Below are 24013 nucleotides of genomic sequence, written 5' to 3'. Positions count from 1 at the left end.
TGGCTTTTCACTAAAGGTATTTTGGAGATTAGACTAATTAAAAACCCAGTATTTAAAAATTGTTAAAACAAAAGTGAAAATTCAATTAAAAAAATAAAAAGCAAACACAAAGACACTCAAATCCCCTATCCTCACTCTCTAGTCTCTCCCACTTGTCATATATGAAACTAGAGGACCAAAATTATCAAAATTGAGATGAAGGAGACTAAAGTGAAAATTGGATCAAAATATGGGGCCAAAAATGTAATTTAATATCTTTTTAATTTGAAAATTTTAAAACTGATAGGAGCAAAATTGTAATAATAAGAAAAAAAAATTGTAGGTGGATAAGTGGATTAAAAGACCAAATTCGCGATTTCAATAACTAACAGACATTATTGTATAACTTTATAAGTGCTCACTGAGTTTCTAACTTCGATTAAAATCAAAATCCAGAAGCACCCAACGAACCCGGAACGAGCCAACGGTTGAGCGAGTCGACTCAGCAATCACCTCCTCCATACAATGAACGATTCCTCGTCAGTAAGTATAACGACGTCGAAGAGCGGCGGCGGCGGAGGCAGCAGCGGGTCGGACGCGTCTCGAATCGGAGAGGTGAAGCAATGGCTGGCCCAGGAATTCTCCCAAGCCGGGAAAGAAGTGCCCCATTTCGAATATACCCCTCGTTCGGTGGCATATTTACACAACCTTGCCACTCTCTCCCAAGCCCACACCCAAGCCTCCAAGATCCTCGCCTCCGATTTCCGCCTCAAAGCCTCCGAATACCGCTCCCAAGGTCTCTCATTATTCGATTATTGTTATTATTGTTTATTATTATTCTATATGTATGTTTGAATGTGTAATGTCGTGTATGGTTGTTGTGTATTTTATTAATTGATTGATTGATTTTATTTATTTTTGTGGTTGTAGCTGCGAGGATTAGGGAGATCTTAGAGAGTGTGGGGTTGGCACAGGAGGGTTTGGCGTCCAGCGTGGTGTCGTCGGCGCAGGTCTTAGCGAATGTGGCCAATTTGTTGAATATAAGAGATACTGAGCTAAGCAGGTGTGTGTGTTGTGTGTTTTGAATTTTAAGCAATGTGAAAATTCATTCTACTTTGAATACTGACTCACTCACTGTGCTGAGCTAAACCAGCCTCTGATTATAAATGTGGGTTTTACTTTTTACATGTTGTTTGAATACTACTGAGCTGACATAAGAAAGGTGGGTTTTTAGTTTTCTTGTGGCGATGGGGGATATATCGTTGAGGAAGACCGGTGTGGAGGAGAAGAGGGCTAAAGCTCAAAAAGAGTCCAAAATTCTTCTCGATTATACTCGCAAGGCTCTTGCCAGGTTAAATTATTTGAAAAGGTAACATCTTGTTGGAAGCATTGCAAGAACCGTAAAGTTAAGGGCATGAATTTGAATATGGCATTTTTCTGAATTTATTGAGTTATTTTAAACTTTGGTAGAACACTTGCCCAACTAGAAGCTGATGTGGGTCCATGTGAGGCGCATATTGAGTATTGGAAGACCAACTTGGGGGTTATGGCTGATAAGGAGAAACAATACAATCAACAGACTGCCAACTTCAAGGTATTTATTTATTTTCTTTGGTTCATGATATTGTTATTGTTAATGCCAAGGAAAACATGATCCACACTCTCCGCGCCTTTTTTACACAAAATGCACCAAAGCGGAAAGAAACATATTTAAGGTCTTCTCCTGTGAACTTGATCATGTGTTTACCCTTCCATGAACCGCTAGCCAAGACAAAACCTTTACTTTGGGAGGAACCTTTGCTTTCCAGATTTGACAAAAAGGCTGAAGGGAAGAAAAGTCATATTTTTTGCTCAAGAAACTGCTGTAGGGATTACATAAGAACGCACCTGAGCCTTCCAATTTCCAAATTCTCTTATCACATCTTGATGGGTCCATTTGCACCTCCTCCAATAGCCTTAATAGTGTAGAAAACTCCTCCAACTCCTGCTCATTTATATTTCTTCGGGGTCCAAAATCCCAATTATATGGAAAAAGGAACAAACCTGCAAGCCCAAAGATATTCTCCTTCCCTTGTAATATCCCACAACAAAATCCTCATCAACATTTCAATCTTCCTAGCCACAACCACAAGGAACCTTAAATAATAATATATAGTAAATAGCTATGCACCCCAAAAGTGAGTGTTCCCCTCTTGATAAGAACACCTTCTTCCTGCTCTTAAGCATTTTTTTAACCTTCTCCTCCACCAGATTCAAGAAACTTAAACTCCTAGGATTTCCTCCCAAAGGGAGGTGCAAATACTTCATTGGACATGACCCCACTGCAAAACCCAAGCTTCTGCCAGCCTTGCAACTTTACCCTCTTCCAAATTGATCCCACCAAAGTACATTTTGCCTTATTAATCTTTAACCATGACAACAGGGAAATACATACTAGTATTTTCCATTGCCAACAGATTCTGTAAGAGTGTAGAACAAATTCCATTACTGAAGGGTTTTTTAGTTACGTATGTATGTATGCATGTATAAATGGTTGAATGTTTGTATGGTTGGTGGTAGTCGTGGAGGAAGGGGGTGTTATACAAATGAAGAAATGCCTCCCCTGCCATTGGAATTTTGAACCTAGCAAGAAATTATGGCATCATTTTAGTTATCCATCAGGTGAGAGAATATAGTTGTGAATTGGAGAAAGAAAAGCTTTATTTCAAATTTCAACGGTGCATAGCTTGTGATGCATATGCCAGTATCTATAAAATTATGAACTCCATAATTGTGAAAATAAGTTTTTATTACACTCAAGTTGCTTGAAGTTGGATACCAAATTAGATTTGTTGGTTTATGAATGCAAACCCACCTCCAGGAATGCTGGAATAAAGGAACAATCAGGGCAATGTAAAATAGGGCATTTCTTACAGCATCTGCACTGTGTTGATTTAAAAGAAAGGTGCGTATTGGAAGATTAATAGCTTAAGTTCCCTTTAATAGTAGTAGTTTTTTAAGTAATTGGATTCTAGAAATAGCTGAGTCGTCAGGCCCTTCGTTTGCTCCCACGTGGTTTGAGGTTTGATTCCTCAAAGGTACATATCTAGCTATTTGCTACAGTTTCCTGCCTCCCAAAGATTGTAGGGTTTGGTGGGGGGCCCCAGTTTCGAATCCAGTCTGTCTGGGGGATTTCTGGTGGATCTTTTTCCCAGCCTTTTGTTCCTTTCAATATTTTGTCTAATTTTTTTTTCCTTGTTCTTTTATAGGCTGTGTATGAGGTTAAAAGAAAAACCTCTTATCTCTTTAAATGTGCAGTCATGTAGGGGTGGGCTGCTAAAACCTCCTTACCTCACCTCTTGAGATGTATGTGGGTCTTTTATAGGCTGTGTGGGAGGATAAAAGATAAGCCTCTTATCGCTTTCCTTGTTTAGAGGAAGAGCTATCTCTCTTTTTCTATTTGTTTTTGGGTTGACTTTTTTCATTTCAACAACAGGCAGCCCTTTGTGCTGTCTTGCATCAGTAAATGATTAAAATCAGTGATAAATGTTCAGTAGATGGCTGGTTTATTGCAATGGCAGTACTGAAGTTGCAGGAATATATGTACTCATCCAGATTGTACGCTTATTATTAAGTATGGGGCTTTTAGCCTTTAATACTATTGTGCAGTTAAAATTGTAACCTACAATTTCTTTATTTATTCTTAGTAAGAGTGCTGCTGTAAATCTCTTGGACAGGATAAGCTTAATCGTCGGGGCTACTCTCCGGAGATTAGCCATGGGGTGTTGGTTGAACTGGCTGAGCACCGGAAGGAATTAGAGAAGAAGACAAAGCCTGTCGTTGATACTTTGAGAAGCTACCAAGATTTGCCGCCTGTAGTTCTCTATTTTAGTTAATTGATCAAAGTTTGTTTAAGTGCTAAAAAAACTGTGAGTTATAAGATATGTGTATGTGCAGGATAAAGCTTTGGCTGCTTTAGCAATTGAGGACAAGAAAAGGCAGTATGCTGCTGCTGAGAAGTACCTCGAAGATGTGTTGCAGTCAGCTCTTTCAACTTCAGAGTAATGCACCAGTAGACTTATTTTTGTATGATCGCCTCCTCTCCATTTGTGTAATTGTGTTTATATGTAAATATATATTTATTTTGTTACTGAAGAACTGGTCAAGGATCATGTTTCCTTGTTGATTCGATTGTTGCACAAGTCGTGGTCTCATTACGTTTGTTACTATTGTTTCTGCTCGTGGAGTTAATTTGATGGAAAGTTTTATTGTATGGAGTTGATTTGCTCCCGAAAGGATGAATCCCCAAAATTCTTAATATTACTGTTTCTGTATACAAAAAATTATTTACTAGCATTTCAAATGCTGCTTACATACTTTTTAGATCGATAAGGGACATGTACTCTTTTGACTCAGTTCACAACCAAAACATTATTCTTTACATTTTTTTCTGGTCAAATTATTCTTTAAATTTTATACCCCTCATATATGAAATCAAAATCTAGTACATGTCTCTTGTGATATGTTTCTGGTCGCAAGTGCTCAGCTTTTACTTTTGCTTTGGAGAACATTCTATCCTTTTGGTTGGCAACTTGGCAGTCATTTTTTGGGACGAACTTTAGCATTTGAAATTTGTAGCTTCATTAACCGCAAGGGCAATATTGGTACATTAATGACGATTTGACTAAGGCCCCGTTTGGGAATGCGGTGGAAGACTCAAAAGCTGCTGTGGATGACAATTCTCAATCACCTACAGCAGTTTTGGTGTTTGGTAAAAAAATTAAAAACTGCTTTTCCCCACAATTCTCAACTCCCCACAACAAAAACAGAAAGCAGGTTTCTAGGTGCTTTTGAAAACTGCAGTGAATCACAGCAACAATGAATATTTTATTTTACCCATAATATCCTCATTGATTTCTATATTTTTAATTTGTTTATTTTAAATTAAAAAATATGTTCATTGTTAGTTATATTTTATATTGTGATAATTAATTATGATATTTTATTTGCACAATTAAAATTATAATATACCTAAAAAAATAATAGACATAGTTATTTAATAATGTTGTTCTTAGAAAAATTAATGCTAATAAAAATTTGTAGCCAACAATTTAAAAAACAAGTAAAACACATTTTTTTTTACCAAACAAATAAGTCAAAGACATTTTTAGCATCATGTCTATTTTAGTAATTATACACAGTCACAACACTTTTTCATTAACATTTACCAAACACTTTGATACTATTTTTTGCACTCACAGCACTTTTGAAAACATATTTTACCAAACACTCAGCTGCTTTACTTTACAGCTGACTTTACTTCACAGTTGTTTTACCACACAACTGTTTTTTCACACAGCAATACCAAACTGGCGCATCTACTCTCTTTTTTATGGGAGGAGATAACACATATAACAGAAACTCTTGTTGAGGCATGGGTGGCCTTATCGTATAGGATGACATCTATCCCTTTATTTAACACCCTTTAACACTGTTTATTCTTATTTGAACACAAAAAAACAAAATACAAAAACAACCACTAACCAAACACATTAATACCCACAATTTTCAGCCCCACCCTCTTCGCTTTACAACCCACCCTTTGCTAGTCCAATCTCACCACCCACCATTTGAACAAATAGTCAAAACCCACTCCCATTTGGTGTTTTTATTTGCTCTTTTCCCTCTATTTCGTAATGATACCCATATGGGTTCCTTTGCAATCGCACTAGAGGTTTTTACAAAGCAATCCATCATAGTGCTCCAGGTGAGGAGTTTGACTAAGAGGGATATGGGAAATATGGGATGGGGTTTTGTCTTTTCAAATCTTTTTTTATTGTTCTTGAATGCTGATGAAAGGGGAAGGAGGGGAAGGAGGGGAAGGCTGGATTTTTTTTTTTTTTTTTAAAGAGATTAAAGGTGATGATGACTTGCACATATTTGGGATGAGAACTTCACTTGAAGACATAGACACCTCTAATTTAAGAGGTCATAATCCCATTTTAAATCAACAGATCGTTGAATACTTGAGACAATTGGTTACAGATTGGTACAGTAAGTAGAGAAATGGTATTTGTGCCTATATACATAGAAGAATAGTGGGTTTCTATGGATTTTGTAAAGAAATTACAACAAATGAAATGAAATGCTTCCTCCAGAAAATAGAAGGTACCAAGCCGCAGAATTCCTCAGCCCGAGTATTTGAAGCCTTTCTTCGTGGGAAAATTGAAAGCTTGAGAAGTGAAGTTTGGTAGTAAGTCTATATGAACATTGTTAATTGGCTGGTGGTTATTATCTGCGAATCCCAAGCAATGCTGCAGCAACCCCACCTGCTATAAGCCCAACAGCACTAACAGTAATGCCTATTCCGATAATCCCATCTGCATTCCAAAACATGTGTTTTTACAATTCCTTTGATTTGGTGTTACAATGTAGTAATAAAGAAACAATTCTGCACATTTGTTACCTTTGGAAATTTGCTCTTCCACTGTCTTCTTAAGGGTCACAGCCTGTCTCCAATCAGGGGCAATCTGCAAAAACAAAAAGGTTAAAACAAATTATTTTATAACAAAATGAGAACAGATAGTTTGTAAGAACTTTAAAAATCCAAATGGAAACAGGCCGAAGGCAACTCATAATACTATTAGTAAGACAAGTCTAGTCTTTGTCATTGTTGTGGAAAGACATGTCATATATGCCCCCTTTACATGAAATAATTTAATAACTGATTTAAATACTAAGATTATTATAGCAATTGCATATTACTCCACTTTCATATTGCTTTCTTTCTCCCTACTATAACTTCCATCACACTGCACATGCATTCTGTAATGCTTCTAGTTTGTATAAACGAAAAGAAAAAGTGGGACAGATAGTCTGCAATATCACATTAGATAAGTCAACACAACATTGATTTTGCAATGATTTTAAAGTACAGTAGAAAGTATATGATAAACTGAGTAAATTTCATTATTCTGAAAATCAGCTTATCCCACGCTGGCACATGCACATAGCACCCACTCAAAATTTTAGAAGAGGGCACACTTTAAGAATGTAAACAGTAGCAAAGCCAAGTGTTACAGAACATTTTAAAATAACAGATCCTATGAAACAAACAGCAATATTCTGGCTAGAATTTCACTGAATGACAGTTACCGAACCATATGCTAAATGTAAGACGCACGTAAACATGTAGCAAAAAGGAGAGATGAATGCCACTCAGATATTCCAGGTAAAATTATTTGCAATCCAAAAGAAAAACAAGAACATACCTCTAAGCATTGCCCCACAAGATTCCGACAGTTTGAATATTCACCAGTTTTATAGTATCCAACAACCAGAAGGTAAAGCTTCTCTCTCTGATGCAAAGGGGACCGAGTGTTAGCCAATGCAGCTGTACATGTTTATATTCTTCAGTGTTTTTCAATAGACTATTGTAGGTTAGAGATAAGACTAGAGAATGAAAACATGCACTCCCAATATCCAACATTGGAAACTCAAAAGCACCAGAGACAAGCTAGAACAAGAGTTCTTCAGTTCAAAGCAAAACAGAAAAACAATCACATCACAGGCGAAAGTGTATAGGTAATCTACTTTTTACTATTAATGGACAAGGCTAACCATTTAAGTAAAAGATAGGTGGAATTTTATAATGGAAAAGTTATAATTTACCAGAAATCCAGAAGGGCTCCCAATTGCTTATTGCAGAAGGAAGTAAAAAAGAAGCATACTCTAATTAATTTCTAGGAGACTACTTTTGTTTGTGAGAATCAACAAAAAAGATTACTTGCAATATGAAACTATACTAACACGATTATTTTCTTGCTCTATAGAAAAACAATTGGATTAAAAGAGAAGGAAGATTTATAAAATAAAAACTAAACACCAAAAACCAAAAACAATTTGAACTATTTCTTCTCTTAGGTTTCCCTCATTTCATCTTCACATGAAATCTCTCATATCTACTCTCCCACTCTTCCATATATCTGGCATCCATCTCTTTAACTAAAAACCAAAAGCATAAACGTTATGAAGTGGGCCCTACATATAATTTAAAACTATTTTTAGTTTTTATTTTAAAAACCATTACATGTGTTCTTCTCTTCCTTCACAGATCTATGTTTTCCTTTTCTCCTCTCTCTTTCTTCAATAAAAACAAAAAACAAAACCTTACCAAATGGCCCTACAACTCACCTAGCATAATTCATACCATAGTTTGAGATTCTTTAGTGGGATAGTCACGCCACGTGTACGGTGCAACCCTTATTAATATGCTGACATGTGTCTTTATTTCAAGTAAAACTTACGGGTTTTTTAAACAAATAGAATTGTAAATGTGAGTGGTACGTTGGTGGTACAACTGCCCCATTAAAGACTGTTTCCACGAGAAAACATACTAAGGAGAAAAATGTACGTGAAGCTTATTGTTGAACCGTAAAAAAATTCAAAAAAAATACAAAGGTTGAGGTTGAGATAAGATCCCCATATGCCATGTGCCACATTAATTTCAAATGAAAACAAATTGAAAAGTGAGATAATGTGGATTTATCTGAAATCTTAATTATCTCTTATCTGATGAGTTTAAATTTAAATGGAGAGAGTTATCTCATCTCCATCTGATCTCATCACTTGGACTTCCCATGGACTCTATAAATAGAGCATAAGGGATTCAGAAAAAAGGGGAGGAGAGAAAGAGGAGAGAAGACACCGAAAGGCTGCAAGAAGAAGAGGAACGTGTATTTGCCATCACCAAAGCTTTGCCACCGCTAGGTAGATGACACTTCTTTTATTCATTGCTCCTTTCAATATTTGGTTTCGGCTGAAACCCCAAAAAAAAAGTTTGCCAAAGGATTCGGCTGAATCCATTTTCTCTCAATCGGTTTCGGCTGAAACCACAAAAATTCATCAAAGGATTCGGCTGAATCTATCTCCAAATCGGTTTCGGCTGAAACCATAAAGGATTCTACTGAATTCATTCTCTTCCATTCGGTTTCGGCTGAAACCACAAAAGTATATCAAAGGATTCGGCTGAATCCATCTTCAAATTAGTTTTGGCTGAATCCATAAACAAAAAGGATTCGGCTGAATCCGCACAAAAAAAATGGATTTGGCTAAATCCTCAAAGAAAAAAAGATGGAATATTGCTGAATCCACATTCCCCAAAATGCCACAGAAAAATCACCTTCTCTGCCATCAGTCAACAAAGAAAACAAGTCTTATGGCTGAGATATATTTCCTTTGCATCAGACGAGGAAAACAAAGAAGGAGAAAGGCACGAAAAAAAGAAAAACAACAAATGGGCAGCAAGCCAGGAAAAAAATAAATGAGAGAAATAAGGATCAACTTCTTGCTCTCTGCAGAGAGACGCAGACAAGGGACGTGTTGCTGCTATACTGACGCATGCAGGGAAGAAAGAGATCTTGCCTCTTCAAGTTACGGCAAGGAAGCTCAAAGATTATCTTGGCCTTTCATGCCAAATTCTGCAAGAGAGGCCTTGTTGGGTAATACCTAGCATGCAAAAGAAGTCTAACTTGGAAGGAGGCGCAGCAAATAAGAGGGAAAGACAAAAGGCCTAAAGTGGTCTGCTATTCTCTATCAATTTGGCTATCAAAGTCATCAAGCTAGTAAACCCATGTGGTTGCTTGGGCCCACGGGAGCTAAAGGCTACTTCCCATTTGGATTGCAATTTGCAATTAAGAATGCAAGTCTACAAATTAATTGAGCTTGCATCCACAAAATCAGGATACCCATTAGCAAAATTAAATTACGTACCAATAGAAAATTAATTGGTAGAAAATTAAATAAAGCTTAATGGGCTCTTTCCATTTAATTTTTGCCCATTAAAAATATAAAGTGTGTCAATTAAACAAATAATTGATACAAAAATATTAATGGGCTCTTTCCATTTAATTTTTGCCCATTAAAAATATAAAGTGTGTCAATTAAACAAATAATTGATACAAAAATAAAGCTTAATGGGCTCTTTCCATTTAATTTTTGCCCATTAAAAATATAAAGTGTGTCAATTAAACAAATAATTGATACAAAAATATTAATGGGCATACATAACCAAATTCATGTTAGCCCATTATAAAAGAATGTATCATTTAACAAATAAATGATACAAAAAATATTAATGGGCACATTTTCCTCCAAATCCCAATTCTTAAATTGGTACAAAACCAACACTCTCAAATTGGTATAAAACCAACTCTCTCAATCGGTATAAAACCGAAACCAAATCCAAACCCCAAATTTAAACTCTCAAATTGGTACAAAACCACATTTCTCAAATGGTACAAAACCATCTCTCTTAAATTGGTACAAAACCAAATATCTCAAATCTAAATCCTAAATTCAACTTCAAAATGGCACAAAGCCAATCAAGTCAAATTCTTTCACCGAACTACGTCCGGTTTGATCCCATCATGGGTACGTAGGCAATGTGAGCAAAATTCACACTCAACCTCATTCACAAAATTCTCTAAATTCCCTTAGGAATTAGTTCATATAAATTTCTTTGAATTAATTTCGTACCAAATCAAATCCACCCAAATTCTTCAGAAATTAGTTCTACACACAAAAGTCCCTGAATTAATTTCTCAAATCAAATCCAAGGGCTCTAAACCCTACCCAAGTTACACAAATATTTTAAGTGGGTCATCCACCCATTTAAATCCTAAAACCTCGGAACTACGTGTGGTTTGATCCTGCAATGGGTACGTAGGCAACCTAAAATACAGGTGCAACCGCAATCACAAATAAATTCTATTTCAATGGGTCGTTTACCTATTGGAAATCCAAACACTTGCAAGATGATCTGTTGGTTTCATTGCAATTGGAATCAAAGGGTATTCCCTTGAGTCAAGGGACTGTAATTAAGAGATGCACTTCATCTTGAATGGGTCGTACCCAAAATAATAAAACCCTCATTCTATAAATGAATTTGGGTGAAATTATGTTGGGTAATATTTATTATTTATTTACAAATTTTGTTCAACACTTATTAAGAGAAGATTGTTCCAATCAAAGTTTGAAACAATTATACTAATTAAAATTCATTAAGAAAGGAGTCAATCATAAACAACCCATGTAATCACGAAGCTTGCATCATCAAAAATGAGCATTGGGAAAATTAATGTAGGTATTTACAAATTATAATACCTTCAAGCATGGCTATTCCACGCTGCACATCTTCTGGATGCGTGGAGTGAACGAGTGCCCATGACAACCTCATTATGCTTTCGCTCTTCTGCTCTTCACAGTCACCCTTGCTGGCCTCTGCAACTTCTCTCTCACACCCCTGAATCATAAAACACAATTTAATGCCAACAGAAAAGGCAATGTTGATGAAAAAAAGAGGAGACCCAGATCACTCTTTCGTTGTTTTCTTTGGATTTTTTTTTTTCAATTTTCCCGGGAACCAAACGGAAAATGAACATTGGGGAATCAGAATAACAAGTGTATGTGCTTACCATGATGACGTCGCGATCGCACCAGGGTATCTGATCTCCGCTGGCCCAGAGGAAGTTAGCGACGGAATCGAAAAATTTGGTCATCACGTCTTCCATTTGTGGTTGACTCTGAATCCTCCCAAGGGATTTCACGTGTTATCTTTGGGTTTTGTATTTATAGGTTTCTATAGGGAAATAATTAAATGTTTTATTTCGATTTTGGACCCAAAATGGGACTTGGGCTATATTCTTCTTTATTTTTTCTTCTTAATTTGAAAGAAGAAACTAAGGTTGTAATGTGTTAGTGGTTCTAGTTCACACAATTATAATTTATTTGAATGTAGCAGATTAGAAATGCTCACTAGGTATTTAAATTGATATATGGGAAAAAAAAAGTTTATTTAGGAAGGGCAATTTGAATTTGACAGCTCTCGAATATGATAAAGAAAAAATGTGCAATTGAAGTTCATTTCTATGAGAAAATATACAATTAAAGTGCATTTTTGTGACGAGGTCTGCGACGTGGTGTTGGTAATGGTGAGGACACCTTGATTTATGGTGACCCATGGTTGTGAAGGCCTGCAACTTTTCAGGTTTATTCTTTGATTAATGCGAATGGGCACTGGAATGAGGCTTTTATTTAAAATATTTTTTTGGAAAGTAGTGCATATAAGTTGGGGTTGGAGGTTAAGCTTCATGAGATGAAGGTGGGTTCTTGTTCTTCTCAGTCGACGTTCCTTGTTTGATGGGACTTCACCAGCCAGCAGTAATCTATGACGTGCTATGCAGCTTTTTGACGAGTTCTCCAGTGCAAATGTAGCTCCCAAGCAGCAGCATGGGGTGCAGCAGAGTGGGGAATGGCAAGCTCCTGCTCACGGCTTTGTTTTGTTCTTGGTCAGGGGTTGTCTTTGTCCCATTTGGAATCTGATGCTCAAGGGATTGTCTCTCGACTTCAATGGGCTGAAGAGGACTTGGCGCAAGATGGGCACCTTTTGGAGGAGACTAAACGAGTTTGGGGTAATTTTCTAGGAGCTAGTTGTGCTTATGTTTCTCTGGTTTGTAATGGGGCTGCTCATGCTTTAGCTAGGTTTGCCTTACATTGTGGGCGATTATCTAGTTGGGTAGGGGAAGCTCCACTTTGGTTAGCTCAACAGCCTCAACAACTTCAGACTAGTCCAGACTGATTGTAATTCTCATTAGTCTTCTTCAATAAAATTTCTTTAATAAAAAAAAAAGTGCATTTCTGTGAGAAAATATGCATTTTGCTTATGTTTTCAATCAATTACCATAAATTTAGGTTACATTAATCATTTGTAAGAAATGCAGTAATTTCATTCTAGTATAGTGTAAAAAGAAGAAAATAAACATAAGCACTAAAAAGTTGTGACACCCTAGAATTTCCAATATTTTATTTTTCTATTTAATTTAGAAATTAAGTTTTTTTCCTCAGAGTTGACGAATTTTTCTGAATACCAAGTGACTAAGGTTAGACCTTGGTAGCGTAGAGCTTGTTTTTCTAAGTTTAACGGTGTGAGGTTTGTTGAAATTGGAATTCGGAAGAAGGAGTTACGAATTTTTTAAGTTGGGTAATTATTTTAGGCTATTATTTGATTTTTTGAAATTTTACTTGGAGAAGTTGAATTTTTCATAGAAATTCTGGAGATCAAAATAATGTTTTGAAACCTCAGATAATTAGTACGCAGCCTCATGAGTTTGTAGGATTTTTCGAAGGTCGGATGTTTGCTGAATTTATGAAGTTTGGAGAATTAGAAAAAAAAAAAAAAAAAGGATGCTGACTGGGACTGACAGCGCACGTGTACCTCAAACCACCACTGCCCGCACAGCCATCGATCGGAGAGGGCCATCGTCTATTAGGTTAACAGTTGGAGCATGTCAGAGACGGGTTAAGCCGACAAGGCTTCTCTCTCTCGCCGGAAAAAATGGCAGCCGCTGCCACTCTTCCTCTATCTCGCTCGCCTAGTCGCATGGGTCTTTGTCTCTCTCGCTTGGATCTCTCTGTCTTTCTCGCTTGGATCTCTCTTCCTCTCACTTGGATCTCTCTCCCTCTCTCCTGGATATTTCTCTCTCTCTCTCTCTCTCTCTCTGTCTCTCTCTCTCTCTCTCTCTCTCTCTCTCTCTCGCCTGGATCTCTCTATCTCTCTCACCTGGCAGGTCGGCTCGGGTGCCGACAATTAGTGGATGACGAGAACCCGAGCCCGAGCCGACGTCTATCGGGTTAGGTCGGCTACGGGTGATTTGGTCGGCGAGTTGGTTGAAGTGTCGGCTCGAATGAGTTGATGCCCACCCCTAGCAATTGGCCCAACGCATCTGACGAAGCGCCCAATGGCGCTAACTCAGCAAGCGTACTAGGGAAGTGGTGCGCTGCACCACAAGGAATTAAAACCCACGTTTTAATCTTGAGTGTTGGAGCTCATTAACGCCTTTCCCAATCTCAGCCATTCATCTCGTAGGCAACATGGTCACTGCCGGGTGGGCTTTTGACCCGCATGTCGACCCGATTTGACCCCAGCCGGACCAGCCCGTTAACCCGCATTTTCTACCCATTTCTTCAACCCATTTAACCCCTAGACCCGGTTCGGTTTCACTCTCTTGTTAGTATGCTTTTGTGTAACTATCCCACATTGGAAGCTTAGTTAAACTTCATGTGCCTATAAATAAAAACCCTTGTCTCTCACTTCTCTTCACATTCCAGCTGAGAGTTTTGTGAGAGTTGAGAGCTTCTCTTTCTACAAAGCTTTTGGCTTTGAGACAAACCACTTGTTGGGAGTCTCTTAGTTTAAAATATTTGATCGGGTTGTTCCATTGGGTGCCCATAAGGATTTTACACTCAGGAACATCACAATCAAATAATTTTGGCAATTTATAGGGAGACTCTGCCGAATTTTTTGCTCGCTTAGGTAAGGTCTTTGGGTAAGACTCTTGAGCTTTGTGTTTTAGCAATTCTATTTGTGGAGATTAAGATAAGAGGGTCTACAACCATGTGTTTAATCTTTACTTTCTCTTTAAGGTTATTATGTATGATTAATTAGTTAAGTTAGATTGATTAAATTAATTAACCATGTCTAAAGTTGGATTTAATTACATAATTAGTTAATTGAGTTGGATATATTAATTAAACTAGCCTCTCCGCACTCGCTCTCGCGAGTGCGAAGTGGCTCTTTCTATTGCGCATACGTTAATTTTTGGGCATACATTCTATTTATTAATGTGCACCTTTGATGTTTTTTTGTTTCTAGTGTGAGAATGTTTCATTTTTTTTTAAATTGGCATGAAATTTTTTACGCATACACTGTTGATTTGTTACAATAGTTGTTATTATGAGTCTAAGTATCGGGTTCATCTCAAGTAATACATGCGAGAGGCCGGCTTTTCCCTTCTGACCAAATTGTCGTCGCACTTTGTAGTAAATGTTATCACTTTTTGAGGCATGGATTAACTAAGAATGCAATTACTAAATTTATTCAAATAGTTCTCAAAATATATGTGCAAATGAGCAATAAAGTTGTAGGGAAAACCACCCTAATCCATATGATTAGGTTGCTTATGAGAGACACGTCATACGTTATCGGGTTGGAGCAAAACTTCTTTGTACACCACATTTCTGGTAAAAATACCACTTTCACCGGCTATTGAGCCTTTTTTTACTTGAACCTTAGTTGTTGACCTTGAAACCCCTCTCGATAAAGCCACATATAACTGCTCATGACTGAAAACATGATCTGGAAGATAAATACCTACGTGTGGTATTGTCTGACCTTGAGATTTGTTTATAGTCAAGGAGAAACTCAATTTAACTGGAAACTGCTTCCTTGTTAATTCGAATGGGAGTCCAGCAGTCTCTGGATTCTTTAGAGAAATTCTTGGTAGAAAAACTCTAGTTCCCGCAAATTGCCCAGTTAGAATTTCAGCGTCAATGAGGTTTTGGTAAGAACCACGGCATAATAATCTGGTACCATTACACAATCCCAATTTCGGATCAATATTCCTTAGCAACATGATTGGAGCACCTCTCTTTAACGTCAATTTGTGTGGCGGCAAACCACCAACCGTTATTGCATTTAAAAATTCTGGTTGATACAAGTTCCTTGTGTCGTCCTCGACCTTGTCAAATGAATACAAAGTCTCTTCCATACCTGGAAAGATACCAATTATCTTTTCATTCAACATGTCAACAACTTCGTTTGTAGGGGTTATTAAGGCTCTTTCCACCATGTACCTCAAAACCTCAGCAATCAGTTGATTAATGGATTGCTCACTTTCCCATGGTACAACCATATTTTCTAGTATTTTAATCATGTCATCCTTGACCACATGCTCTTCCCCATTGCCAACACGAAGTAAAAATTCAGAAAAGTGTTCATGTGAGACCCGGAAATTTTCAAATTTATTTTGTGATTTTTCCGTATTTTCAAAAAAGGTTTTATAGAAAATCTAATTTTTTTTTTTTTTTTTCACCTTGAGCTTTAAATTGTTTGACCAATTTTGACTAGGGTTTTGACCCAAGTTAGAACTTTAAAAGGTAGTACTTTTACTCACGAACCCAACGGTGCAAGTCTCGTATTATTCTGAGTCCGAGAGATTATTTTATGAATTTCCCAAAATTTCTTTTCTTTAAAGCATTTTATCTTAGTTTGTGGAGCTTGAAATTTTCGAAATTTTTATAAAGGGCAAATTGGTAATTTGACCTCATAGTTAATTAGTACTAGTCGATACGAGTCCGTAGTATTTTTCGGGGTATTTTTCTGAGTCCCGAGCTATTTTTAAATAATTTTTGAAGTTGGAGAATATAGGAAAAAGAAAATAAAATAGGAAATCACCAGATCGCGCCACGTGGCACGATCTGGGGCGTCCATCGCTGCATGGCAGCAAGATCTGATGGCTGCATGTGCAGCCAAGTGTCAAAGCCTTCGCCACGTGTCAATTTCTCATTGGTCAAAGTTATGACGGTTGACTTGAGTCAACCCAGTCAACTCGGATGAGTCAACCGAGTTGACTCACTCACTCTCCCTATAAATAGCAACGCACCCCCAGCTGATTTCCTCACAATTCAGCCGCACGCTTCCCAAGAGAGAGCTTCTCTCTCCTCTCTCCTCCTTTCTCTCTATCTTCTTCAATCTTGTTTTGAGTTTATCTTGAGTTCTGAAGCTCCGATCGACGATCCGATTTCGCCTACGCGATCGTGGCGACGAGCTCTTCAATTCTAGTAGTGTGAAGGCTATGTTTTGGTGAAGTTTTAAAAAAATCATTTCTGAGCTCCGTAGGTAATTTCTTGATCCCTGTCGAATTTCTGCTAAAATTTTGTTAAATAAATCTCTTGTTAATTAGGTTCTTTTAATCTTGTTACTTAGCAAGTCTAGTAGTACCGAGACTCTGCCCGTGGGAAGTCTTCAACAGGTATACCCTCAACCCAGCTTATTTAACCTGCTGTTATTTAAGTTGTGGTTATAGACGAAACGCTGTTTAACTGTTGTTATCAAATGAACTTAATAAATATTGAGGCCATATCAGTGGTAACCAAATAACGTGATGACTAAGGTCAGTCCATGAGCATACAGGCGTTGGGTACTGAGCCAGAGCTCCCTCAGTTTCCCCATGCACTGACCTGGTCACGTTGTAGGTTCATATCTGATCAACCTCCTCGACAATAAATTAAAATAGATATAGAAACCACACGGTCTGACATGACTGTTTGCCTCGGGGTGCAAGGTCATGTCGGATTAAGAATTCAGAGAAGCCTAGCAGTTACGCTAGTGCCAAACCTCTGAATTATACCTGGTCTTAACAGACAAGGTCATCGATTTACGTGAAGACCGTTTTTAACACCAGTTGTTGTCAAACTAGGAACTCCAGTTACCTAAAGGAGATCGTTGCGACGTGGCAAATTGTGATTTGTACTCGAAAACAAGCAAACGCTTTGGACCCTAGGTAGGGGGACAACACACTCTGACTAGTGGATTTCCTGCATGTACTATATAATAAATACTGTGTGATAAAGATGCATGTTTTTGATTGGCATATCTGCTTGGTTTTATGATGATGAGAATGATGACTGTTATGCATATTCTCGTGAGATTGTTATTGTGTTTGACTTGAGAGTGAAAGGTCCCTTACGGTAGACCCTGGGTTTCGATCCCCAAAACCTCATGAGGGGTTGTACGGACGGACTGGTCGATTGTCCTTCTTGGGAGGCCAGTCTAGGCGGTATAACCATGAAATGGCCACTTTCGCTACCCTGTCCCGGTCAAATGACTGCAGGACTTTGTTATGTTTTTGTGAGAGGGTAGTTAGCCCTAACGGCTGGTCAACAGGTATGATTTCGAACTTGGGCCCGGAAAACAGTATTTTGAAAATTGTATGAGCATGCTACTCGTTTTACAAAGCTTGACAACTGGTTTGTGTTGTGCATTTGATTTTAAATTATCTCAAACTATTTTTCAAACCTAGTAGGGAGTTCCCTGAGGGGGAGCAATGAACGTATGTGATGCTCACCCCTACATTGTTGTTTTTCTCCCTCTCAGGTGCTGCGCGTGTGGACTTTGACGGCCTCGATTGAGGGGTGGTGGTGCGGTCTCGAGCTTGTCAACTCCTGTGTTCCTGTTTAGTCAGTATATTTTTTTCCTTGGGCAGGTCTTTGGTGTCCTTTTACTATCTTTATATACCCTTGGTCATATCTTGTATATACACTGAGTCCTTGGGTTGTCTACTTTTGAATTATCGAGTCTATATAAACAGTTTCTTTGAAGTTACTCTAAACAATAGTAGCTCCGAGGGTTGGTTTAATTATGAATTAACTATTTCTGAATAAATTTTCCGCTGCAAACTCAAGCACTCTGATCCAACCCATTTTTACTAAACCAAAAGGCTTAACCTATTTTGTGGATATTTGGGATTATAACACCGGGGGATTGGTTGTTGTAGTCTCTGGTATTCGCAAGATAGGTGCCTCTGTTACGTACCTGGGTTTCGGGGCGTGACAGTTAAAATGGTATCAGAGCTATTTTCCTGAAAATGTTTTCGAAATAGAGTCTTCTGAAATTCTTTCTTCTTCCAAGAGTCTTGTTCGAAATTCTCTTGTTTATCATCCTTTTCTTCTATTCTTGAAAGTCATTGTTAAGTCTGCCCATTTTTCTTTTAGTCTGTCAGTTCTGTTGACAAGATGCCGCCCCGACGTCAAAACCGCGCTCAGCCACCAAACCAAATGAAGGCACAGCAAAAGGTCAACGGCTAACATTGGGCGAACGACTGTTGTGAGGAGAAATTATCTCTAGTATCACTTATAGTCGAGATCAATGGAGGTCTCCGTTTTCGCTTTAGTTTACGGGTTTGGTTATCAGAAGGATCCTCGACATTACGGTATCGTCAGATCAACGGAAGTGTCTTTGGGGACTGATATCAACCGTAGCTTGTTTTTATCTTTTCAAAAATGAGTCTCCAGTATTTCGACTTGATCAATAGAGGTATTTTTCTCGAGAGTTGTTGTTATGCATGCTTTATCACTCAAGTAAAGTTGGATTATGATTGATTGAGAACGTAAAGGAGAAAACGTTGTACGGGAACTAGAGTCCACGTACCCACTTTTGGTTCGAGCACCCTTGGTAATCTCGAGGACGAGATTTTTTCTAAGTAGGGGAGGATGTGAGACCCGGAAATTTTCAAATTTATTTTGTGATTTTTCCGTATTTTCAAAAAAGGTTTTATAGAAAATCTAATTTTTTTTTTTTTTTTTCACCTTGAGCTTTAAATTGTTTGACCAATTTTGACTAGGGTTTTGACCCAAGTTAGAACTTTAAAAGGTAGTACTTTTACTCACGAACCCAACGGTGCAAGTCTCGTATTATTCTGAGTCCGAGAGATTATTTTATGAATTTCCCAAAATTTCTTTTCTTTAAAGCATTTTATCTTAGTTTGTGGAGCTTGAAATTTTCGAAATTTTTATAAAGGGCAAATTGGTAATTTGACCTCATAGTTAATTAGTACTAGTCGATACGAGTCCGTAGTATTTTTCGGGGTATTTTTCTGAGTCCCGAGCTATTTTTAAATAATTTTTGAAGTTGGAGAATATAGGAAAAAGAAAATAAAATAGGAAATCACCAGATCGCGCCACGTGGCACGATCTGGGGCGTCCATCGCTGCATGGCAGCAAGATCTGATGGCTGCATGTGCAGCCAAGTGTCAAAGCCTTCGCCACGTGTCAATTTCTCATTGGTCAAAGTTATGACGGTTGACTTGAGTCAACCCAGTCAACTCGGATGAGTCAACCGAGTTGACTCACTCACTCTCCCTATAAATAGCAACGCACCCCCAGCTGATTTCCTCACAATTCAGCCGCACGCTTCCCAAGAGAGAGCTTCTCTCTCCTCTCTCCTCCTTTCTCTCTATCTTCTTCAATCTTGTTTTGAGTTTATCTTGAGTTCTGAAGCTCCGATCGACGATCCGATTTCGCCTACGCGATCGTGGCGACGAGCTCTTCAATTCTAGTAGTGTGAAGGCTATGTTTTGGTGAAGTTTTAAAAAAATCATTTCTGAGCTCCGTAGGTAATTTCTTGATCCCTGTCGAATTTCTGCTAAAATTTTGTTAAATAAATCTCTTGTTAATTAGGTTCTTTTAATCTTGTTACTTAGCAAGTCTAGTAGTACCGAGACTCTGCCCGTGGGAAGTCTTCAACAGGTATACCCTCAACCCAGCTTATTTAACCTGCTGTTATTTAAGTTGTGGTTATAGACGAAACGCTGTTTAACTGTTGTTATCAAATGAACTTAATAAATATTGAGGCCATATCAGTGGTAACCAAATAACGTGATGACTAAGGTCAGTCCATGAGCATACAGGCGTTGGGTACTGAGCCAGAGCTCCCTCAGTTTCCCCATGCACTGACCTGGTCACGTTGTAGGTTCATATCTGATCAACCTCCTCGACAATAAATTAAAATAGATATAGAAACCACACGGTCTGACATGACTGTTTGCCTCGGGGTGCAAGGTCATGTCGGATTAAGAATTCAGAGAAGCCTAGCAGTTACGCTAGTGCCAAACCTCTGAATTATACCTGGTCTTAACAGACAAGGTCATCGATTTACGTGAAGACCGTTTTTAACACCAGTTGTTGTCAAACTAGGAACTCCAGTTACCTAAAGGAGATCGTTGCGACGTGGCAAATTGTGATTTGTACTCGAAAACAAGCAAACGCTTTGGACCCTAGGTAGGGGGACAACACACTCTGACTAGTGGATTTCCTGCATGTACTATATAATAAATACTGTGTGATAAAGATGCATGTTTTTGATTGGCATATCTGCTTGGTTTTATGATGATGAGAATGATGACTGTTATGCATATTCTCGTGAGATTGTTATTGTGTTTGACTTGAGAGTGAAAGGTCCCTTACGGTAGACCCTGGGTTTCGATCCCCAAAACCTCATGAGGGGTTGTACGGACGGACTGGTCGATTGTCCTTCTTGGGAGGCCAGTCTAGGCGGTATAACCATGAAATGGCCACTTTCGCTACCCTGTCCCGGTCAAATGACTGCAGGACTTTGTTATGTTTTTGTGAGAGGGTAGTTAGCCCTAACGGCTGGTCAACAGGTATGATTTCGAACTTGGGCCCGGAAAACAGTATTTTGAAAATTGTATGAGCATGCTACTCGTTTTACAAAGCTTGACAACTGGTTTGTGTTGTGCATTTGATTTTAAATTATCTCAAACTATTTTTCAAACCTAGTAGGGAGTTCCCTGAGGGGGAGCAATGAACGTATGTGATGCTCACCCCTACATTGTTGTTTTTCTCCCTCTCAGGTGCTGCGCGTGTGGACTTTGACGGCCTCGATTGAGGGGTGGTGGTGCGGTCTCGAGCTTGTCAACTCCTGTGTTCCTGTTTAGTCAGTATATTTTTTTCCTTGGGCAGGTCTTTGGTGTCCTTTTACTATCTTTATATACCCTTGGTCATATCTTGTATATACACTGAGTCCTTGGGTTGTCTACTTTTGAATTATCGAGTCTATATAAACAGTTTCTTTGAAGTTACTCTAAACAATAGTAGCTCCGAGGGTTGGTTTAATTATGAATTAACTATTTCTGAATAAATTTTCCGCTGCAAACTCAAGCACTCTGATCCAACCCATTTTTACTAAACCAAAAGGCTTAACCTATTTTGTGGATATTTGGGATTATAACACCGGGGGATTGGTTGTTGTAGTCTCTGGTATTCGCAAGATAGGTGCCTCTGTTACGTACCTGGGTTTCGGGGCGTGACAGTTCATCATTTCTAGATCTCATATTTTCTTTGAGTTTCAGAATCTTTATTTGCGACCAAAATGATGCTTTCACCACACTGGCTTGACTTAGTTCAGCTTTGGTCCCTTTCGGAACTACGGGAAGAACTTGTCGAAAATCTCCACCAAAGATCATTATCTTCCCCCCAAACGGTAAATCGACATCTAATATATCTCTGAAAGTTCGATCCAATGCTTCAAAGGCATGACGATGCGCCATTGTGGCTTCATCCCAAATGATTGTTTTTGTCCTTTGTATCAATTTTGCAAGATCAGATTGTTTACTAATAGAGCACGTTGATGATGCATCAGGGTTTAGTGGAATCTTGAATCTAGAATGGGCTGTCCTCCCACCCGGCAATATCTTAGCCGCTATTCCAGATGTTGCTGTTGCCAATGCTATAAGACCTAATCTCCTTAAGTTTGCCAACAATGCACGATATAAGTAAGTTTTTCCAGTTCCACCTGGACCATCCACAAAGAATATTGAATTTTCATGACGGTCAACTACGCCCATTATTGTGTTGAATGCAAACTTTTGGTCGTCATTTGGACGCTCAATTGCATCAAGGTCCCCTTGTGGAATGCTTATCAACATTTCATCTTGAATACATCTCGGCTCCATTGAGCTTGTTTCGACATCACTTGTCATTTGGGAAAGATCGTATTGTGAAATGTTTTTGTTAAACTGCTCCAGTAGTCCGTTTAAATCACGCAAGAGTCTGTTGACGACGAACACATCATTTACGTCTTTTGAAGAAGGATAATCTTCAATCAAGAATGGATAAAATTCGTCCCATAATCTCCGTACGCCAGTTGGTTCACAATACACCAAAATTGTAACGAATAATCTTCGTAAAGCTAATGGCATCCTCATAGTAGAGGCCTCATGCAAACATTGTTGAATATTGTCATCTTCTTCTAATAAACCTACACACAAAAACCACAACAACATTAAGAAAGTTAAAAAAAAAAAAAAAAATTCTAATTCAAATCATTTGAAAATCAAGAAATAAGATTTTATTGGCTAACCCCGTCTTTCGGCTGCTTGCTTAAACGTGGGACACATTACATCATCAACAGTTCGTAAATCCTCGAATAATCTTGGTCCTTTCACATGATTGAGGAGGATGCGAAGATAAAACTTCTCACCTTTTGAAGGTGAGACTGTGTTTATCCTCCCAATAACCCTTTGAAGGCCTACTCGTTTAGTCCATATTTTCTCCTTACTGATCCATCTATAGTGTTCGGGCATCTCTCGATACAAATGTCTTCTCGCTTCCACATCCGTACGATTCAGAGTGAAATATTCAGTAAGCATTGTCATTGATAATCCATCATTTGACAAAATATTTGTTATAGTGTCATTAGCTTGATATTGGATTTGTTGCATGTTCTGAAGATGTATTTGTAATCGCCACACCGATGGGCATATCTTATTCATGGTAAATTTGAAAATATGCCATAGTGCTTCCGGTGCACAAATCCATCTTGCATCGACAAATTGCCTTATTTCGTCTCTAATAGGATATGGCTGTACTTCAAGGGTGACTCTGTCTGGTCCTTTGTAAACATACTTATATAAGTACTTGACACTTTTTATACTGCAACATATTTCTACATTGATGTGACAATCATACTTTAAAAGCAACCACAGATTGTATGGAATAACCCAACTGTTATCAACCATTACAGTTCCACGTCGATCTAGAGGGACGGACATGCGATCTCCTCGTCTTCGATAAATTGGATAAGAATCACTCCCTAGAATAGTGACGGGTGCAAAGGATTTATGGTAACTTCTTTTACATCTGTCATTTTTCATGCATGGAGAATGTTGGTTTTGTACTCCACATGGACCATGTATCATATGTTTTAACATTACATTGTAAAGTTGCGGCTCTCCATCTTCGTCCGGTATTTCAGCTCTAACAATGCGGTCATAATCATCTGGGTTGTGAACCTTATCATTTTCATCTAACACAATAAGCATGTGCACATGAGGAAGGCCCCGCTTTTGAAATTCAATGACATAAGCATGTGCAACAACTTTGCCCAATACCCCTTTATCCACAATGTCTTGCTTTAAGTCTGTAAATTTTGCTCGAAAAATTCTAGTGAGTAAGTCAGGACGATCTTGAGGCGTTTGGCCAGGTTGTAATTCACTTTTAATTTCTTCCCAACTTGGGTTGCATGTCATTGTGATGAAAAGATCAGGCTTCCCATATTTTTGGACCAAAGTCATTGCATCTTGGTACCGCTGATACATGTCACGTGGGCTTCCAACAAATGATGATGGCAAAATGGTTCTGC

General features: G+C 38.2%; 3 protein-coding genes and 1 long non-coding RNA gene across 4 annotated transcripts; 2 read left to right on the top strand and 2 right to left on the bottom strand.

Moving 5' to 3' along the window:
• Positions 1–388: 388 nt before the first annotated feature.
• Positions 389–4231, top strand: AUG1 (HAUS augmin-like complex subunit). Its single transcript, XM_086246807.1, has 6 exons — positions 389–775; positions 910–1042; positions 1214–1348; positions 1450–1573; positions 3696–3833; positions 3916–4231. Exons 1-6 carry the CDS (start codon positions 505–507, stop codon positions 4021–4023), a joined length of 909 nt encoding a protein of 302 aa, XP_086102933.1. The 5' UTR covers positions 389–504; the 3' UTR covers positions 4024–4231.
• Positions 4232–5923: 1692 nt separating this feature from the next.
• On the bottom strand, positions 5924–11528 carry LOC147282564 (mitochondrial fission 1 protein A-like). The gene is made up of 5 exons (XM_086246808.1): positions 11433–11528; positions 11122–11260; positions 7230–7351; positions 6425–6488; positions 5924–6338 (listed from the first exon to the last, which is right to left on the bottom strand). The coding sequence occupies exons 1-5, from the start codon at positions 11526–11528 to the stop codon at positions 6250–6252; spliced, it is 510 nt and encodes a 169-aa protein (XP_086102934.1). The 3' UTR covers positions 5924–6249.
• Positions 11529–14987: 3459 nt separating this feature from the next.
• LOC147282562 (uncharacterized) lies at positions 14988–23969 on the bottom strand. The gene is made up of 3 exons (XM_086248232.1): positions 22733–23969; positions 21689–22630; positions 14988–15793 (listed from the first exon to the last, which is right to left on the bottom strand). Exons 1-3 carry the CDS (start codon positions 23967–23969, stop codon positions 14988–14990), a joined length of 2985 nt encoding a protein of 994 aa, XP_086104358.1.
• On the top strand, positions 16489–18399 carry LOC147282563 (uncharacterized). Its single transcript, XR_015122841.1, has 4 exons — positions 16489–16693; positions 16781–16826; positions 17274–17357; positions 17951–18399. It is a non-coding gene; the product is annotated as an uncharacterized LOC147282563 (long non-coding RNA).
• Positions 23970–24013: the final 44 nt, after the last annotated feature.

Source organism: Dryas octopetala, chromosome 6, assembly GCF_963921425.1.
Source record: "Dryas octopetala chromosome 6, drDryOcto1.1, whole genome shotgun sequence".
NCBI lineage: Eukaryota > Viridiplantae > Streptophyta > Magnoliopsida > Rosales > Rosaceae > Dryas > Dryas octopetala.
This window is presented reverse-complemented; position numbering and strand designations above follow the sequence as displayed.

Excerpts from the sequence above, each read along its gene's own strand:
- AUG1 (XM_086246807.1), top strand. The coding sequence starts at position 505 with ATGAACGATTCCTCGTCAGTAAGTATAACGACGTCGAAGAGCGGCGGC. Across the intron at positions 1,043-1,213 it reads AGAGATACTGAGCTAAGCAG|TTTTCTTGTGGCGATGGGGG; the intron begins GTGTGTGTGTTG and ends GTGGGTTTTTAG. Across the intron at positions 1,574-3,695 it reads AACAGACTGCCAACTTCAAG|GATAAGCTTAATCGTCGGGG; the intron begins GTATTTATTTAT and ends TCTCTTGGACAG.
- LOC147282564 (XM_086246808.1), bottom strand. The coding sequence starts at position 11,528 with ATGGAAGACGTGATGACCAAATTTTTCGATTCCGTCGCTAACTTCCTC. Across the intron at positions 7,352-11,121 it reads TGGAATAGCCATGCTTGAAG|CTGCATTGGCTAACACTCGG; the intron begins GTATTATAATTT and ends AAACATGTACAG. Across the intron at positions 6,339-6,424 it reads GGAAGAGCAAATTTCCAAAG|ATGGGATTATCGGAATAGGC; the intron begins GTAACAAATGTG and ends TTTGGAATGCAG.
- LOC147282562 (XM_086248232.1), bottom strand. The coding sequence starts at position 23,969 with ATGTATCAGCGGTACCAAGATGCAATGACTTTGGTCCAAAAATATGGG. Across the intron at positions 22,631-22,732 it reads GCAAGCAGCCGAAAGACGGG|GTTTATTAGAAGAAGATGAC; the intron begins GTTAGCCAATAA and ends TTTTGTGTGTAG. Across the intron at positions 15,794-21,688 it reads AAATATGAGATCTAGAAATG|ATGAACACTTTTCTGAATTT; the intron begins ATGAACTGTCAC and ends TCCGGGTCTCAC.